Source organism: Rhinoderma darwinii, chromosome 4, assembly GCF_050947455.1.
Source record: "Rhinoderma darwinii isolate aRhiDar2 chromosome 4, aRhiDar2.hap1, whole genome shotgun sequence".
In the NCBI taxonomy this organism is placed as follows: domain Eukaryota; kingdom Metazoa; phylum Chordata; class Amphibia; order Anura; family Rhinodermatidae; genus Rhinoderma; species Rhinoderma darwinii.
Genome location: NC_134690.1, coordinates 110,681,945 through 110,702,568, shown reverse-complemented (window position 1 = coordinate 110,702,568; position 20,624 = coordinate 110,681,945). Strand labels below are relative to the sequence as shown.

General features: G+C 45.4%; 1 protein-coding gene across 1 annotated transcript in view; it reads right to left on the bottom strand.

The window, feature by feature from the left end:
* SLC9A9 (solute carrier family 9 member A9) overlaps nucleotides 1-20,624 on the bottom strand; it is an 885,771-nt gene that overhangs the window by 173,419 nt on the left and 691,728 nt on the right. The window contains exon 13 of the mRNA XM_075861458.1: nucleotides 15,246-15,294. Coding sequence (XP_075717573.1) covers nucleotides 15,246-15,294 — 49 coding nt within the window. The remainder of the gene's footprint in view (nucleotides 1-15,245; nucleotides 15,295-20,624) is intronic.

Below are 20,624 nucleotides of genomic sequence, written 5' to 3'. Positions count from 1 at the left end.
AAAAACGGCTGAACATTATGGAGCCTTTTTTCAAGGGGAAACAGCCTCTGATTTTCAGCCGTTTTTGAAGCAGAAAATGTTTTTTGAGGCTTTTTCTTAGACGTTTTTGGAGCTGTTTTTCATAGGGTCAATTGAAACGTTGAAATTGAAAATGGCTCAGGAAGTGACATGTTCCTTCTTTTTACGCAGCGTTTTTTTATGTGCCATTTTTTTGATTACAATGGGAAGGTGTTTGTCAGCGTTTTAGTAGAGTTTTTCAAGGTGTATTTCGAGGCGTTTTTTCCCCCGAAATAGCCTTAAAACACTGCGGTTGAACATACCATAAATCTTAAAGCCGGAGTAAGATGCGTCTACTTTACTAAGAGGCCCACAACTTTTCGATGGCAGAAAACTGGTGTAGAATGTTTAAGAAATTCCTCAATAAAATCTGCTGTGTTTATTCTGAAAATATATTAGACTGAACACAACATATGTGTGGTAAACATAGGTAACTAATTCATTGAAGACTGAAGGTCTTTATGCACTGTACAGGATGTTTTATTTTGACAGTGCATTTTGCTGGCTTGAGCTCTGATAATTCTGTCAGGTTTTCTAATGATCTTCTTACAAACTGTTACCTTTATAAATCTTTCTCTCCTAAACCCTAAGCGAATTTAGACACCAGTAATAAAGTGTCCACTTCCATTTATCTGTGTCAGAGTGAGTTCTGAGTCGTGATTCCCTGGTGAGATATAGATTTTTCTTTTATATTAGGTATTCAAGAATATAAAATCATCTCATGTTGGAGAACGGGTGGTCACTGGTGATATTCTTTCCCTGACTAACATTGTCATTCAGTATCAAATCGGTGGGGGCCGACTGCCGGCACCACCACCGATCTGCTGACTGAAGCCTCTTCATAGCTTACCTGGTGTAACGTCTATGGCCGCGGCCCGTCGTTCTAACTTAACCCTCGACGGCCGCGGCCATGGACATGTGAGTTCCCTGCAGCGTCGTCCTCCTGTGAGGCGCTGGCACTCACTTCCTGGAATCTAGACTGTCTCCGGAGGGCACGCGCGCCCACAGTCTTACAGGGCCAGTGTGCGCATAATTGCAGGAAGCCTGCATCAAGCCCAGAATGCTACTGGACTATAAAAAGGGCTCTGCTGTAATGATAGGGGTAGGGAAACGGACAAGTGAGCCCTAATCTACCCGCCACTCTGTCCCTGCCTACTTGCAACGACCTGCCCTAGGCGACGGGGTACAACTGGGCGGCGGTCCCTACGCTCAGTAAGTGCACGAGACAAACATACAAGGGAATATAAAGCAAAGGGAAAGGGGCAGTTGCCCACGGCAACACCGTGAGCAACAGAGTGGTGAACGAGCCAAGTCAAACCAGGAGAGCACGAGGTACCAAACGCAGAGCAGAAGAGTAGTCAGAAAGCCAGGGTCAGTATGGAGCAGGATCAAATAGTAGGAGCTGTAGCTGGGCCAGGAAACCACATGGAAAGAATCACAAGCAAGGAGGAACAGGAAAGGCAGGTATAAATAGACAGAGGGCGGGAACTAGCTGAGTCTAGCCAGGCTGCGATAGGCTCTCCCACTCCTAAGCCTGCCAGCCTGAGTGGTGGAAGCTGGAGTCAGTCTCAGAGAGTCAGACTCAGGTGAAGACTGATTACCTCTGGAAGTTAACCCCCGAAGCTGTGCCTGGCAGATCCTTTACAGTACCCCCCCTTTTATGAGGGGCCACTGGACCCTTTCTAAGTGGACCTGGTTTACTGGGGAAACGAAGGTGGAACTTCCTGACCAATACCCCAGCGTGAACATCCCGGGCGGGTACCCAAGTCCTCTCCTCAGGCCCGTATCCTCTCCAATGGACCAGGTACTGGAGGGAGCCTTGGACCATCTTGCTGTCCACAATCTTGGCCACCTCGAATTCCACCCCCTCAGGGGTGAGAACGGGAACAGGAGGTTTTCTCGAGGGAGCCAAGGATGGGGAGTAGCGTTTAAGGAGGGAGGCATGAAACACGTCGTGTATACAAAAAGATGGGGATAACTCCAGCCGGAAGGAGACAGGATTGAGGACTTCAATGACCTTATACGGCCCAATAAACCGGGGAGCAAACTTCTTGGACGGGACCTTAAGACACAAGTTCCTAGACGATAACCACACCAGATCCCCGACCATAAACAAAGGGTTAGCAGAACGTTTTCTATCAGCCTGAGTTTTTTGTACGCTCTGGGACGCCTCTAGGTTCTTCTGAACCTGGGCCCAGACTGTGCACAGTTCCCGATGAACGACCTCTACCTCGGGATTGTTGGAACTACCAGGTGAAACGGAGGAGAACCGTGGATTAAACCAAAAATTACAGAAAAAGGGGGAGACCCCTGACGAGTTACTGACCCGGTTATTAAGGGAAAATTCAGCGAGGGGAATGAATGAGACCCAATCATATTGACAGTCAGAGATAAAACACCTTAAATATTGTTCTAGAGATTGATTAGTCCTCTCAGTTTGGCCATTGGTTTCAGGATGGAAAGCAGAGGAGAAGGACAGATCAATCTCCAACTTCTTACAGAAGGCTCTCCAAAACAAAGAAACAAATTGTACCCCTCTGTCCGAAACAATATTGACAGGGACGCCATGGAGACGGAGGATGTGTTTGACAAACAAGGTAGCTAACGTCTTGGCGTTAGGTAGTTTCTTGAGGGGCACAAAGTGGCACATATTACTGAAGCGGTCTACTACCACCCACACCACCGACTTGCCTTGAGATGGAGGCAAATCGGTGATAAAATCCATGGAGATATGTGTCCAAGGTCTCTGGGGAATGGGCAACGAACGTAGTAAGCCCGCTGGTCGGGACCTGGGAGTCTTGGACCTAGCACAAACCTCACAAGCGGCACGTAGGCTTTAACGTCTTTAGGCAACCCAGGCCACCAATAGTTTCTGGCAATGAGGTGTTTGGTACCCAGGATGCCTGGATGACCAGATAGTGCGGAGTCATGATTTTCCCTAAGTATCCTTAGCCGGTATTGCAGGGGAACAAACAGCTTGTCCTCAGGAAGGTTCCCGGGAGCTGAACCTTGATCAGCTGCAATTTCAGAGACTAAATCAGAATCAATAGAAGAAATGATTATACCGGGAGGCAAAATACAAGCAGGATCTTCCTCCGAAGGAGGGCTGGCCATGAAGCTACGCGACAGTGCATCGGCCTTAATATTTTTAGACCCAGCCCTATAGGTAACCAAAAAGTTGAATCCGGTAAAAAATAGCGCCCATCGAGCTTGTCTCGGGTTTAGCCTCCGGGCAGATTCTAGGAAAACCAGATTCTTGTGGTCGGTAAGGACCGTTACCTGGTGCCTAGCCCCCTCCAGGAAGTGGCGCCACTCTTCAAATGCCCATTTAATGGCTAAGAGTTCGCGGTTGCCAATATCATAGTTACTCTCAGTGGGCAAAAACTTCCTGGAGAAGTAGGCACAGGGGCGGAGATGGGTGAGGGACCTGGTACCCTGGGACAAGACAGCCCCCACTCCCACCTCAGATGCGTCAACTTCCACGATAAATGGCTCCATTTGGTTGGGCTGAAACAGCACCGGGGCCGAGATAAAGCACTTCTTAAGGACCTCAAAAGCCTGGACAGCCTCTGGAGACCAGTGGAGGAGATCAGCACCTTTGCGAGTGAGGTCCGTAAGAGGCTTAGCGATGACCGAGAAGTTAGCAATGAATCTCCTGTAATAATTAGCGAACCCCAAAAAACACTGTAACGCCTTCAGGGAGGCAGGTTGGACCCATTCCGCCACAGCCTGGACCTTGGCGGGGTCCATGCGGAATTAATGAGGAGTGAGGATTTGACCCAAAAATGGTATCTCCTGTACCCCAAACACACATTTTTCGGTTTTTGCAAACAGTTTGTTTTCCCAAAGGACCTGGAGCACCTTCCTGACATGCTCAATGTGGGAGGGCCAGTCCTTGGAAAACACCAGTATGTCATCAAGGTACACTACAAGAAATATCCCCAGGTAATCTCTCAAAATCTCATTTATGAAATTCTGGAAGACCGCCGGCGCATTACACAACCCAAAGGGCATGACGAGGTATTCGAAATGACCTTCAGGCATGTTAAACGCAGTCTTCCACTCATCCCCCTCTTTGATGCGGATAAGGTTATACGCCCCCCGTAAATCAAACTTAGAGAACCATTGGGCCCCCTGAACCTGATTAAAGAGATCAGGAATCAAAGGAAGGGGATACTGGTTCCTTACAGTGACCTTATTCAGGTTACGGTAGTCAATGCATGGCCTAAGACCACCATCCTTCTTCCCTACGAAGAAGAAGCCAGCACCTACCGGAGAAGTAGAGGGGTGAATGTAACCCTTGGCCAGGCATTCCTGGATATACTCTCTCATGGCTTCACGTTCGGGACAAGAAAGATTAAATATCCTACCCTTAGGAAGCTTAGCTCCTGGTACCAATTCGATAGCGCAATCGTATTCTCTATGAGGAGGTAACACTTCGGAGGCCTCCTTAGAGAAAACATCAGTGAAGTCCCGAACAAACTCAGGTAGCGTGTTCACCTCCTCAGGGGGAGAAATAGAATTAACAGAAAAACATGACGTCAAACATTCATTACCCCATTTGGTAAGCTCCCCAGTATTCCAGTCAAACGTGGGATTATGCAACTGCAACCAGGGAAGGCCTAAAACCAAATCGGACGATAATCCCTGCATCAACAGTACAGAGCACTGCTCCAAATGCATGGAGCCAACAAGGAGTTCAAAAACAGGGGTATGCTGTGTAAAATAACCATTAGCAAGAGGAGTGGAGTCGATACCCACTACCGGGACAGGTTTAGGCAAATCAATCAAAGGCATAGCAAGAGACATAGCAAATTCCACAGACATGATATTAGCAGAAGACCCTGAATCCACGAAGGCACTGCCGGTAGCAGACCTACCACCAAAAGAGACCTGAAAGGGAAGCAAGATCTTATTACGTTTCATATTTACGGGAAATACCTGTGCGCCCAAGTGATGATCACTTAGGCGCGGAAGTTCTCCGGCTGCATTCTTACGCTTAGGACAGTTGTTCACTTGATGCTTGTCATCCCCACAGTAGAAGCAGAGACCATTCTTCCTGCGGAAATCTCTGCGTTGTTGTGGGGACACGAAGGCCCCGAGTTGCATAGGTACCTCTGAGTCTTCCGGGGAAGAACGAAGCAACGGAACCTCGGGAGGCATCATGGGGGAGTCGGAGGAGAAAACACATAAACGTTCGCGTTGTCGTTCCCTGAGACGTCGGTCAAGTCGTACCGCTAAAGCCATAACCTGGTCTAGGGAGTCAGAAGAGGGATAGCCAACTAGCAGGTCTTTCAGGGCATTCGACAGACCCAACCTAAACTGGCACCTTAAGGCAGGGTCATTCCACCGAGAAGCTACGCACCACTTCCTAAAGTCAGAACAATACTCCTCAACAGGTCTCTTACCCTGACGTAAGGTCACCAGCTGACTCTCGGCAAAGGCAGTCTTGTCAGTCTCGTCATAAATGAGTCCGAGAGCAGAAAAGAAAAGATCAACGGAGGAAAGTTCAGGGGCGTCAGGAGCCAAGGAGAAGGCCCATTCTTGGGGCCCGTCCTGGAGCCGGGACATAATTATACCCACTCGCTGGCTCTCAGAACCTGAGGAGTGGGGCTTTAAGCGAAAGTAAAGCCTGCAACTCTCCCGAAAGGAGAGAAAAGCCCTCTGGTCCCCTGAGAACCGGTCGGGCAACTTGAGGTGGGGTTCAGGAGTTGAGGTGAGGGGAACTACCAAGGTAGCATCAGGCTGGTTGACCTTCTGAGCCAGGGCCTGGACCTGTAGGGAGAGACCCTGCATTTGCTGAGCCAGGGTCTCAAGGGGGTCCATAGTAGTGTCAGGGACCAGGGTAGACTAGGTATATGGGCTTGTGATTATGTAATGATAGGGGTAGGGAAACGGACAAGTGAGCCCTAATCTACCCGCCACTCTGTCCCTGCCTACTTGCAACGACCCGCCCTAGGCGACGGGGTACAACTGGGCGGCGGTCCCTACGCTCAGTAAGTGCCCGAGACAAACATACAAGGGAATATAAAGCAAAGGGAAAGGGGCAGTTGCCCACGGCAACACTGTGAGCAACTGAGTGATGAACGAGCCAAGTCAAACCAGGAGAGCACGAGGTACCAAACGCAGAGCAGAAGAGTAGTCAGAAAGCCAGGGTCAGTATGGAGCAGGATCAAATAGTAGGAGCTGTAGCTGGGCCAGGAAACCACATGGAAAGAATCACAAGCAAGGAGGAACAGGAAAGGCAGGTATAAATAGACAGAGGGCGGGAGCTAGCTGAGTCTGGCCAGGCTGCGATAGGCTCTCCCACTCCTAAGCCTGCCAGCCTGAGTGGTGGAAGCTGGAGTCAGTCTCAGAGAGACAGACTCAGGTGAAGACTGATTACCTCTGGAAGTTAACCCCGAAGCTGTGCCTGGCAGATCCTTTACATCTGCCCTCTTGTTCTTTGCCTGAGCGTTGTTCGTTACCCAAAGTTTGTCTTGCAAATGGTCTCCTAGTGTCTACCAGTTCCCAAGTGTATCCTGTATCCCGTATCCTGTATCCCATGTTATCCTGGTAAAGTGCCGTGCTGAAGCTGTTGTCGTGTTCTGCTACTCCACGCCTGACGTCTACCTGCTGCCTGGTCCCAGCCGAGCCTGCCTCTCTACTGTCTGAGTTGCCACAGGTACCCTTTCTGGACTATAGACTCTGTACTATACCTGTTTGGCCAGCTACCATCCTGCTACGTGGTATGGCCCAGTGGGTCCACATCCTGCATAGTGACAGTACGCTTAGGCCATGAACCCCGCTGGTCAATTCAAGGGCATATCACCCTCCAAAGCCATACAGGCGGATCTGCAGGATCTCCGAGCAAGACATGATCAACTTCATGTAGCAGTGGACTCCATAGCACAGCAGCTAGGGATGCTGGCTGCTTCCCTCCCAGCTCCTATGCAAGTTCCTTCGTTCAACCCTCCTGCTACACCTCCTGCCAGTTCCGGTTCGGATCCTCAGTTCTCGCTGGCATTACCTTCTCAGATCCATGGAGACGCAAGTACGTGCAGAGGGTTTCTGAACCAATTCCATATCCATTTTACCCTGCACACCCAAGCATTTCCGTCAGACGGAGCCAAGATTGCCTTCATCGAGTCTCTACTTGCCGGCAAGGCCCTGGCATGGGCGAACCCAATCTGGGAACGTCAAGGACCCCAGACTCAAGACTTCCAGGGGTTCGTGCGGTTGTTCCGTACTGTTTTCATTGAGCCAGGACGAATCTCTTCGACAGCTACTGCTATCTTTAACCTTCGCCAGGGAAACACCTCCGTGGGTGAATACACCATCCAGTTCCGGACCCTGGAAGGAGAGCTGACCTGGAACAATGAGGCCTTGGTAGCATCCTTCTGGCATGGCCTATCACCCGAGATCAAGGACGAACTTGCTGTTCAAGATCTACCACCTGCCTTGGATGACCTGATTCTACTTGCCACTCAAGGCTCAATAAGGCACAATAAGGCTCAAAGAAAGATCTCAAGAGTTTTCGACAAGAGAAACGGCTTCCTAGACTGGCGCCCAACTTCCAGCAATCACTCTTGCCGTCTCCTACTGCTTTGCCCGAGATTCTGATGCAGGTGGATCGGCTAAAATTGTCCGTTCAAGAGAAACAGCACAGGCGCACCTCTGGACTCATATTGCGGCCTCGCTGGCCATGCCGTGCGTCTGTGTCTTCAGAAGCCAAAAAACCCCAACACCTAGGTTTGGTTGGAGAGACAAGCCTGGGCGCTACTGCATTTAATCGAGAACTCTCCTCCAAACTGTTAATTCCTGTGACCATCACTGCTGGCGAGAAGCCCCATCCGGTCTCTTCCTACCTGGACTCTGGCTCTGCAGCCAATTTCATCTGCCAAGACCTTGTGGATCTTTTTCAGTTGCCCAATGTCCTGCTGGAAAGGCCGTTGATCGTTGCCTCGGTAGATGGACTGCCTTTGCCTGACCCAGTTTTGTCTGTGACCAAGCCATTGAGGCTTCAAGTGGGAGCTCTTCACTCTGAGCTCATCTCCCTGTTTGTCCTGCCCAAGGCCGTCAACCCCGTGCTGCTGGGTTTGCATTGGCTCCGTTTGCACGCCTCAGTCCTGGATTGGAACTCTGGAGATGTTCTCCAGTGGGGCCCCAAGTGTCTCGACCGCTGTCTGGGTCATATCCATCCACCACAGTCATTGGCAGGGTTGCTTTCTTGTTACTCTATGTTCTCTGATGTCTTTGATAAGGAAGCAGAGACCTTGCCGCCACATCGAGCATATGATTGTCCGATTGACTTGGTTCCTGATTCGTCTCCTCCTCGCGGTAGAGTGTACCCTCTCTCCTTGCCTGAGACCCAGTCCATGTCTGCCTACATTAAGGAGAATCTGGAGAGGGGCTTCATTCGTAAATCCTCATCCTCGGCCGGAGCTGGGTTTTTCTTTGTCAAGAAGAAAGATGGATCCCTCTGACCCTGCATTGACTACCGAGGCCTCAATCAGATCAGGGTGAGGAAGAGGTACCCATTGCCTTTGATTTCGGAACTGTTTGATCGCATATGGGGGGCAATTTTTTTTTCTAAACTCGACCTGCGGGGTGGCCTACAATCTGATCCGGATTCGTCAAGGTGACGAGTGGAAGACTGCATTTAATACATGTGATGGGCACTATGAATACCTAGTTATGCCCTTCGGCCTATGTAACTGCCCCGTGGTGTTCCAGGAATCTGTCAATTACATTTTTCGTGATCTCCTCTAGGTCTGTGTTGTGGTGTATCTCGATGACATTTAGATTTTTTTCCCCAGATCCAGTAACTCATCAGAATCATGTCCGCCAGGTGTTGCTTCGTCTGAGGTAGAATCATCCTTATGTCAAGCGGGAGAAGTGCGTGTTTAAGAGGAAGTCTCTTCCCTTCCTGGGCTATATCATCTCCGATCAGGGTCTCAAGATGGACCCTGAGAAGGTAAAAGCTGTCCTGGAATGGCCACGCCCCTAAGGCTTAAGGGCCATACAACGCTTCCTGGGATTTGCCAACTTCTACCGGCTGTTCATTCCTAACTTCTCATCTTTGACAGCTCCCATCTCTACCCTCACTAAAAAGGGCATGAATGCCAAGGTAAGGACTCTGGAAGCAGAAGCCGCATTTGAATCCTTAAAAAAAAGCCTTCACGTCAGTCTCTATTCTTCACCACCCTGATGTGTCCCTACAGTTTTCTTTAGAGGTGGATGCTTCTTCTGTTGGTGCCGGTGCACTGTTATTCCAGAAAGTTTCAAAAGGCAAAACTGTGGTATGTGGCTACTATTCTAAGCTGTTTTCTTCCGCAGAGCGCAACTACTCGATTGGGGGTCGGGAATTACTGGCCATCAAGCTGGCTCTGCAGGAGTGGAGACAGCTACTGGAAGGCGCAGCTCATCCTATCTTGGTCTTCACGGATCACAAGAACCTGACCTATCTACAGACGGCTCAGCGGTTGAATCCTCATCGAGCCAGGTGGTCGTTGTTCTTTGATCGGTTCCGGTTCGAACTCCACTACCATCCTGCCGACAAGAATGTGAGGGCCAATGCCTTGTCTAGGTCATTTGAAATAGAGGACACTGTGGAGTCCCCAGAGAATATTATGGATCCTTCCTGCATCTTCTCTGTGAACCCTCTCCAAGTTAGAAACATGCCTCCGGGAAGGACTTTTGTACGTCTGGTAGACAGAGGAAGAATCCTCCACTGGGGTCACAGTTCCAAGCTGGCAGGTCACGCGGGTGCTCGTAATACCCAAGAGCTAATCATCCGTCAGTTCTGGTGGCCCACGCTGCCCAAAGACGTCATGGACTTTGTCTCCTCACGTACAGTATGCGCAGCAGATAAAGTTGCCCACTCCAGACCGGCTGGTCTGCTCCAGCCGCTGCCCGTTGCTCCCTGGCAGCATGTCGCAATGGACTTTGTCACGGATCTCCCTCTCTCTGCGGGTTGCAGTGTGATCTGGGTGGTGGTGGATCGATTTTCTAAAATGGCTCATTTTGTTCCCTTGACTGGTCTGCCTTCTGCTGCGCGATTGGCCAACCTCTTCATTGAAAACATCTTCCGTCTGCACGTCTTGCCTCTGCATATTCTCTCGGATCGAGGGGTCCAGTTCACCTCAAAGTTTTGGAGAGCACTCTGCGGTCTTCTTGGTGTAAAGTTGGACTTCTCTTCGGCCTATCATCCCCAATCCAATGGGCAAGTCGAGAGGGTTAACCAGATTATGGAGAACTATCTGCGTCACTTTGTTTCCAGACGGCATGATGACTGGGTGCAGCTGCTCCCGTGGGCAGATTCCACCACCTCCAGTCCGTTCTTCATCGTCTACGGCCAACACCTTCGAATACCTCTTCCTGTCTCTACTATGTCCCAGGTACCTGCAGCAGATATGGCAACAGACCCAATCTTTTATCCTGCTGGCGGTGGACAGAATGAAGAGAAAGGCAGATACTAGAAGACGGGATCCTCCTCAGTTTCTTCCAGGTACTAAGGTCTGGTTGTCTTCAAAGAATATCCGGCTGAGGGTGCCGTCCTGCAAATTTGCTCCTAGGTTCCTTCGACCCTACGAGATCCTGCTACAGATTAACCCGGTGTCTTACAAGCTGCGGCTGCCTCCTACCCTCAAGATCCCTAACTCCTTCCATGTCTCCTTGCTGAAGCCCGTGGTCCTGAACCACGACTCACGAGCTCCAGGACTCCTAGTTCCGCAGTGGTCCCTGGCGGATCGTCAGAGACTTTCGAAGTAAGGGAGATTCTGGCCACCAAGAATGTAGGAGGAAGGACGTTTTATTTGGTGGATTGGAAGGGATTCGGTCCAGAAGAGAGGTCTTGGGAGCCAGAGAAGAACATCGATGCCTCTGTCCTCGCGAGGAAGTTTCTCTCCCGCTCTGGTCCCAAGAAGAGGGGGTGTAAAAGGGGGGATACTGTAACGTCTATGGCCGCGGCCCGTCATTCTGACTTACCCCTCGACGGCCGCGGCCATGAACATGTGAGTTCCCTGCAGCGTCGTCCTCCTGTGAGGCGCCGGCACTCACTTCCTGGAATCTAGACGTCTCCGGAGGGCGCCCACTCCCGCGCGTGCACTGTCTTACAGGACCAGTGCGTGCATAAGTGCAGGAAGCCTGCATCAAGCCCAGAATGCTACTGGACTATAAAAAGGGCTCTGCCCTCTTGTTCTTTGCCTGAGCGTTGTTCGTTACCCAAAGTTTGTCTTGCAAATGGTCTCATAGTGTCTTCCAGTTCCCAAGTGTATCCTGTATCCCGTATCCTGTGCTGTCCTGGTCAAGTGCCGTGCTGAAGCTGTTGTCGTGTTCTGCAACTCCACGCCTGACGTCTACCTGCTGCCTGGTTCCAGCCGAGCCTGCCTTGCTACTGTCCGAGTTGCCACAGGCACCCTTTCTGGACTATAGACTCTGCACTATACCTGTTTGGCCAGCTGCCATCCCGCTACGCGGCACGGTCTAGTGGGTCCACACCCCGCATCGTGACACCTGGCTTAGCGCCGTACACATCCGAACTGGACCTGGAATTGCAACTCAGTCACAGTCCCTTGGAGCCAACAAGGAATCCATGCAACCTCAGATATATGGTCTCAGTTTTACTTCAACGCTACAAGGATCCAGTGAGCACAAATACTTTTACTTTCTTGGCCAGACACATTGCTTACCGAATTTGGCTATTGAGTGGAAAAAAACAATGGAGGATCTTTTACTTGAATTAAAGGAGTCCAGACGGTACAAAAGGTGTACTTGGCACCCTATTATAGTATATTGCAAGATGAGATTTCAGGGACCATTTTTGTGACACCTTGGTGAACAAATAGCAAAGGAATATACATTACAAAGCTTTAGCTGGAACAAAAAGTAGTAAATGTCAAGTTCTTGAAGACCCTTTTAATGGACCTTTAATATATATTTACAAATGAAATCCATGACAAACAACAGTCCAGGATTCAGGGCTTCTACATGAGCACAGCAGTAGGGAACGTTGCAATGTGACAACACTGTGTAGAAGATGTAAGCATTTCTTTTTGGATAAACTCAGTGTTACTAGCTCTTGGCATTCAGGCTGAGGTCACGGAATTGTTCTGAGGTTATATCTAGGCATAGTTTTAGAGGAATGGTTGGTCAAGTTATTAAGAGAAAGGCATAGGGTAAAAAAAAAAACGCGTCTGAAACACTGTGTATTTAATCCAATAACTTTGTAATTAAAGGCTATCTACACCTTTGAAAGCATTATCTTTTTTTTAATACTTCTTAAAAAGTAAAAAATATTCTTGTTACTTTTTGATATACAGCTTTATTGTATTCTGTGTACAGAGCAGCTGTATCTTGTATATGAATTCTGTAACCACCAGGTCAACGGCACTGACGGGTCCAGAGTCAGCAGGTACCGCATGTCTCCGAAACACAGACTCAAGCTGTTACTGATCACATCTAAGTTTATAACTTAGATGTGATAGATTACAGGTGGATCCAGTATGTCACACAGGACCCACACAGTGCCGCTGACCAGACGGATTCAGGTCTTAGCGCACAATACAGCTGCTTTGTATACAGTATACAGAGCAGCTGTATCTCAAAAAGTTAAAATAATTTTTGAAAAAATGTATTTAGGAAGTTGTACCAATCACATTGATGCACAATTGTATATATATATATATATATATATATATATATATACATACACACACACACACACACACAAACATATATATATATATATATATATATATATAGAGCTATTTAAGGTGAACATAGTCTTTTAAGTTTTTCAAATAAGTGGTAACCACGAGGATGCTTATAATAAGTGCATTAAATTGTTTTATTATTTCATCTCTAAGGGTAAACCTTATTAAGTCATTAAAATAATTCTTGGAAAAGGAAAAGGGATAACATTTGTGTTCTTTGTGCCAGGAAACTCATGACTGCTCCACTTAATTTATATAGTGTGAGTTTCATGTTTATGTAATGAGAAATAATACTAGATTAGTGCTGCTCATATATGAATTAAATTGAGGGCCTTTAACCCTTTTCGCTGTCAGATATCATTGCCATATATGCCTCTCTGATAAATTGACCATTTTTCTCTTAGCAAATAAAAATAACACCCTTTCTTCAGTAGTTTGTAATGTTTATAAGGATATCAAATATGTGTACAGTACTTTAAGAAACATTCTTTGAGTTCTCCAACCACACAGTCTTACCTGTTCCACTGGCCCCATTTTAATGGCTACAGTTGCGGACTGCTGCCTTCACTCCCCTCCCGATGGCCGCGACCACAGACCTCTGTCTTCTAGCCAGCATCCCCCTCATCGGAGATGCCATCACTCGTGGCCATTGTGTTCTGAAATGTCTCCTGGGGTGTGCTCGCTAGTTCCAAGGCTTAAAAGGGCCAGCGTGCGCACATGCAAACTGTTACCAATTATCCCCAGATCACCCTGGACTATAAAAAGGCTGTTATGTCCATCTATCATGGTCAGAAATCACATGCTTCAGCGGGAACACAGAGCTGTAGAACAGGGTTCAGAGATGGGACCTGCATCTATCTGACAGTTATGACATATCCTGTGGATATGTCATAAATGTCACTGATAGTAAAACCCCTTTACTCCAGACTACAAAGCCGGACAGTTATTATAGAGAGAGGTCGAGACTACATAGCCAGACCGTTATTATAGAGGTCCAGACTGCACAGCCAGACTGCTATATTAGAGGATGATCCAGACTGCAATATTAGAGGATGATCCAGACTATAAAGTCAGACTGCTGTTGTAGGATATAATCCAGACTACATAGCCAGACTGTTATTATAGAGAGAGGTCCAGACTCCACAGCCAGACTGCTGTAAAAAATGATGATCCAGACTATAAAGTCAGACTGCTGTTGTAGGACATGATACATAGCTAGCCTGTTATTATAGGGGTCAAGACTAATCAGCGACACTGCCATAATAGTAAGCAATCCAGACTACTGGTATAGAGGATGATCCAGACTATACAGCCAATGTGTTTTGTTACCATAATTGGCTGCTTGTATTGAATGTTATAACATTTTTAGTATCAACTAGCCATGGAAAATAAATTTGTAATTATAGGTGATGTAAAATCTTTAAAAGTATAAGACAATAACAGATTGATCTTAAAAGCTACATGAAATTGGCATCAGCTTTCATAATAAAATGTACTTTCCCTTTAAATATGTGTAACTATTTATAAACAGCAACATCAACAGAGATAGAAGTAGCTTATACATGTATATCCCCACTATGTATTGTGTATTCATTAAATGCAAAGCATTTTGTACCTAACCTTTTTCTCCACAATGGGTAACATGAATGCAGAACGGCTACTTCACATTTTTAAACACAACGATATGGTTCTGATTTCCGCAGCTAGAGAGACATCAAAGAATTTCCTGCATTCATTAGAAGCAGCAGTCATGAACTGTTTGCTGGATTTCAATACAGCCTTGTGAAAGTTGCTGTAGCTAAGAAGCGTTTTTAATGCACTGGGGTTAAAGAGGACAGAATAGGAACGCAGCCCGGTGCTCTTTATAATTAGTCTGCAGTACAATTCATAGTTCTACAGCAACTTCTAAAAGAATGGATGTTGGGGAAAAGTTTATAAAATAAATCTTGCTTTGGATACTCGTTCCCCGCAGCAGTTAGAATCTTTCATTATTCTAATGATAATCTGCGATATGAGCTATATAAAAAAAACTAAGCCCCAGAAATGCCCAAACTGGACAACTTCTTTTCATATTGTAGGCCCCACAGAGTAAAGCCGATCTCAGCGTAACTTCTTTGTAAATGCTCATGTTCTCTATAAGGAAAATTAAGGATTAAAAAGCAACCATTGAATTGGTTCTTAGGTCTGGTTAATAGAGGGAGATCCTGATCAGCGGACACCCCCCACTTCTATTACCACAACTTGTCCTAATAGGGCATTATACAAGCGGTTGTCTAAAATGGGCAACACCTTTAATTTATCAATCATAAATATAACATATATAGTTTAATAGTATCTTGACTTTTCTAAAGATAGCACTGGCTTCTAAGGATGATCAAAAAGCTGGTCTTTTCAGGGGGAATAAAATCTGACAGTGCCCATCAAGTATTTCAATAAAGCATAGAAGGCTGTAAGTCAAAGTCTTACCACCCTATCACCACCCTAGAGGCTTACTTGATTTGCAGGTCGATCGTTCAAGTCTTGGTCTGGATCGACACCAACTCTGTATGGAGACAAACAAATGAAACAAATGAAACAGCTTTTCATTTACAGGCTGCATGGTGGGGTTCTGTACTTGTAGCTCAATATTGCAGAAGATTACACTTTGTAATATACAGTGTAAATAGAAAAGATAACCCTTCCTAGCATGGATTACTTGTCACATGAGCTCCAGTTATGGACATGTACTTATGAGTGGTGGACATGTGAGAGGATGTCCAAGCAGAGATAGGCTCCATTCACCGCACACTCCTAATGTATACACAGGACACATAGTCTGGACATATGCAACTGTATATATTATGAATACTGTATAAGAGCCTACCATTGACTCCCATTGTGAAAAACAGAAAGAAGCAAACTGTGTGGCAGTCGAAAATGCGGCGTCGACTACACCACCCAGATGTATACCAAAAGGACAATCTTTTGACATACATCTGGTCCGTAGAAATCTACGGATGCCGGAACATATCCGGCCATACACTGTATGTTGAATATATACTGCAAATGCAGTATGAACATAGCTTTATTCTATATACAAGACCAGGGCTACGCTAGAAGAAGAAAAATATTTACATCTTTGCAGCAGTAATAAAGAGTAAAATTAAACAAGGTATATCCAAGTGCCACCTCAAAAAATAACTAAACTAAAAACTATTGTGAATACCATAGAGACTAGAAGTGCATTAAGCTCATGAGTATTTTACAGGGATGTCCTCAGGAGCTCATGTAAAGGCCCTTGTACACTGGTCAATTATCGGGCAGACGGGTATTCATAGGACGCTCGTTCTCGATAATTGCCCTGTGTTAACAGGGGAACGATCAGCAGATGAACGAGCAAACGCTTGTCATCAGCTGATCGTATCGTTTTAAAAGTGCAAAATATTATCGTTCTCGGCAGCACATCCATCTATTTAAACAGAGAGACGCGCTGCCGACATGATAGAAATGTATGGGGATGAGCGATCAGAGTAACGAGTGCTCCTTCCCATACATAGCTCATTTTGAAATGAGCAAACGAGTGCAGATCAATGAGCTGTCTTTGTTGATCGGTGCTCGTTTATACAGCCCTGGTCGGGCCGTGTAAAAGTACCTTTAATCTTGAAACATAATAACCCCCTAGTAATGGGCCATTTTTAATGACAAAGACATTGTGAAAACGTTACTCTTGTGAAATGTCAAGAAGTTTGCCAGGGCAATGAAGATTTTTATGTTGCCATAAGGACTAGAAGACTTTATATGTATGAAACGTTTCTGGAAGTGCCAACACAGATCACATTGTACATCAGACACATGAATCTGATCTGAGTGTCACAAGTTAGAAAAAATGAAGCTTAATTCTCTGATATGTGTGATTTAAAAAAAACAAACCACATATATTGACTCCAGTGATACTACCGGTAGGAGGTGCGGGATAAGAAAAGAATGAATTCAGATTGGTTACAGATATTCAGTGTTACAATTGTCAACAACTCACAGGATTGTAGTATAATTTAAGTATACAAAAGGACTTTTAGGGTGCCTTCACACAAAGCACTTTTAGGAAAAAATCCACATTTTTTTGTGGCATCTTTTGGCAAAAAAAACACCGGCCAGATGTTTGCTACATGACGATAGGGAAATATTGAACACGCTACAAATAATAAGCTATTTTGTTGCCGTTTTTTCTTTCATCTCCTGTTTTTTGGTTCAGCAGGGCTTTTTACCAAATTGCAGAAAGGGGCAGAATTGGCGTGTTCTTTTTTAGAAATACGCTTGTCAAAAATGTGTGACTACAAAGAAGGCCACACAACAAAAAAAAGTCTAAAATTCATTGTGTTTTTTTACAAACCAAACAAAACCAGCCACAAAAGAAGTGTGTATGTGAAGGAAGTCTTGAGAAAAGGAGAAGGTAAAGCATTTGGGGAGGTAGGTTGTATGGCAGATGCAGATCGAAATGATGTTTCCTCACACTATCAGGTAAAAATGTTTTAGAACTAATAGGCATTCGTTATTATAGAATAATAGAATACACTGATAGAGAACGATATTACATTTTTAAAATATTATTATTACCATATAAGAATAAAACATGTTCAATTCATATATATGAGGCATGTCACATCATGTGGTCACATGGGCGTATATTCCGGGCCCAGTTAGGAGCAATATACATGTGAGATTATTCTCCATCAGATAGTGTATAATAAACATTAAATAAGTACAGATTTGATTGGATTGAGTACATATAAATATCCAGTTGTTTTTTTAACAAAGATTGCCTGATGTCAAAACACGCGTCAGTGATGCTTCTATTTGATGCCCATTATGGTGGTATATCTTAGGGCATGCCCCCACGTGGCGGATTTCCTCCGCAACTGTCCGCATCAATGCCGCACCTAATCCGGGTTGCGGATTACGGCTGCGGATCTGCCCAAAATGTGCAGTAAATTGATGCGGACTAGCTGCTGCGGACTGCGGGAAAAGTGCTTCCCTTCTCCCTATCAGTGCAGGATAGAGAGAAGGGACAGCACTTTCCCTAGTGAAAGTAAACGAATTTCATACTTACCGGCCGTTGTCTTGGTGACGCGTCCCTCTTTCGGCATCCAGCCCTACCTCCCTGGATGACGCGGCAGTCCATGTGACCGCTGCAGCCTGTGATTGGCCTGTGATTGGCTGCAGCCGTCACTTAGACTGAAACGTCATCCTGGGAGGCCGGACTGGAGACAGAAGCAGGGAGTTCTCGGTAAGTTTGAACTTCTATTTTTCTACAGGTTGCTGTATATTGGGATCGGTAGTCACTATCCAGGGTGCAGAAACAGTTACTGCCGATCGCTTAACTCTTTCAGCACCCTGGACAGTGACTATTTACTGACGTCTCCTAGCAACGCTCCCGTAATTGCGGGAGCCCCATTGACTTCCTCAGTCTGGCTGTAGACCTAGAAATACATAGGTCCAGCCAGAATGAAGAAATGTCATGATAAAAAAGCAAGACGCATCCGCAGCACACATAACATGTGCATGACAGCTGCGGACTTCATTGCGGAGTTTAGAATCTCCATTGAAGTCAATGGAGAAATTCTGCCATGAGTCCGCAACCAGTCCGCCACTGCTCCGCAACAGACAGAGCATGCTGCGGACACCAAATTCCGCTCCGCAGCCTATGCTCCGCAGCGGAATTTTACGCATCGTCTAAACAAACACTTCTAAATTTAAGTGGAAGTCAATGGAGAAACGGCTCCGCTGCGGATTAACACTGCGGAGTGTCCGCAGCGGAATTCAAGTGAAATTCCGCCACGTGTGAACCCAGCCTTACAGTAATACCGGCCACATACCATAACTCATCAATCATTTTCCATGGCAGTTGTCAGTATGTGTGCTAAAGGAAATACATGATATTATTGTTGTTCTTTGGTGTTTTTTGTTAAACACAATATTTTTTATTTACCATTTGGGTAATTTTGTTGACACATACCCCATGCAATGTATATGGATACTTTTTGATACATAGTTAAGAGATTTATATGATATTGTGTGGGCAGGTTCACAGTAAACCACTTTGTGTGTATTTTTAATTATATTGTGTATTGCTGACTGTTTTGTGTCCATATTGGGTGTTTTTTTTGTGCAACAGGGTTATCCACAAAACAGTGGACTAATATCTATAAGGGTATCCGTAAGTTCTCTTGGTATAGGGGTGGAAAGTAGAAATATTTATTAGAATTTTTGGGGAGATTCTATACTGCACTTTCGTATGATATTAATTTTCTACTTCTCAAAACCATAAAGGAAAAAATTGTAAAAAGAAAAAAGGGGTCATCATGGTGAGACGACATTATTTTAATTTTACTTTTTCACATGGATAATAAGGGAGTTGGGTAACTTTGTTTCCTAAATAAATTCAGTAATAATTTGAAATAAAATAAAATAAAATCTGCACCGGATATGTATATACAGTATATATATTCTTTGACATTGTAAAATAAAGGATGTACAATTTTGCTGACATTTTGAGGGCTTACTTAGAGTCCTATCACATTGTGGTATAATGATGAGTTGCAGCAAATGACAAACTCAGCTCTGCTACATCTGTAAGTGCCCCAATAAAACAATACATATGCTTCAATTTCATGACTGCTTAGCCTTGTCGATGTTTGGAACGCCACATTTCCTAGTGTGCTTGCACCATTTGTTTTTTATAAAATTGATACAAGAGCGTTACTGCCTTGTAGTAATAAATTTGCAAAAATTTGTACAAAATCAGAAAAACAAACTAAAACATAAATATATAACAAGAAAACACTTCATTAGCACTGTACAGAAATAAATCTGGAGTGCTACAGATAAAAAGCCTCAATGTATAGTTTTGTATCACCCCCCTCAACACCTCATATATGATGAGCTCTCCGACTGACCCAGAAAGATCATTCTCCTTGGGTAGAATTCATCTAGTTCCTCTGCAGTACTTTGCCAACAGGCTGCAGGTTGTGACTGATTATGTGTAAAAAGCTTGTGATGGGTTTATTATTGACATTGCTGAGAAAACACAACTCGTTTTGTGTGCTAATTTAAAAAACGTCTGTACTTGATGTGAAAAGCTATTGATTCCGACAAGTATGAGGAGTCCCAATTTCTTTTTTAGTTTAAATCTGCTTTTCTGTTTTTATGTAGGATGTAATAACCTAAAGCTGTGTTATTGTCTTCCTAAGGGTATGTGCACACACACTAATTACGTCCGTAATTGACGGACGTATTTCGGCCGCAAGTCCCGGACCGAACACAGTGCAGGGAGCCGGGCTCCTAGCATCATACTTATGTACGATGCTAGGAGTCCCTGCCTCGCTGCAGGACAACTGTCCCGTACTGAAAACATGATTACACTACGGGACAGTTGTCCTGCAGCGAGGCAGGGACTCCTAGCATCGTACATAAGCATGATGCTAGGAGCCCGGCTCCCTGCAGTGTGTTCGGTCCGGGACTTGCGCCCGAAATACGTCCGTCAATTACGGACGTAATTAGTGTGTGTGCACATACCCTTATAGTCACTGTCTGGAAGATAATTACGTATACAATGTGTTTACCCTTGTAAGCAAATAAACTAATTAATAAGGACACTCATATACCCACTCAATTGCTTATATACACACCACTTGAATATATGAGGGTTTCCAGCATTCATGAAAAAAAGGACAAATAAATAGGAATACATTTTTAAAGGTTTTGTTAAATGTTCTTATAAATGCACAAAACAATGATAATTATAGAAAACTATAATAGTTATTGTTATTATTTTTTTATTAAAATCACTACCCTTACATGTGGCAGCGATCATATTATAGAGGTGTGAAGTAGCAA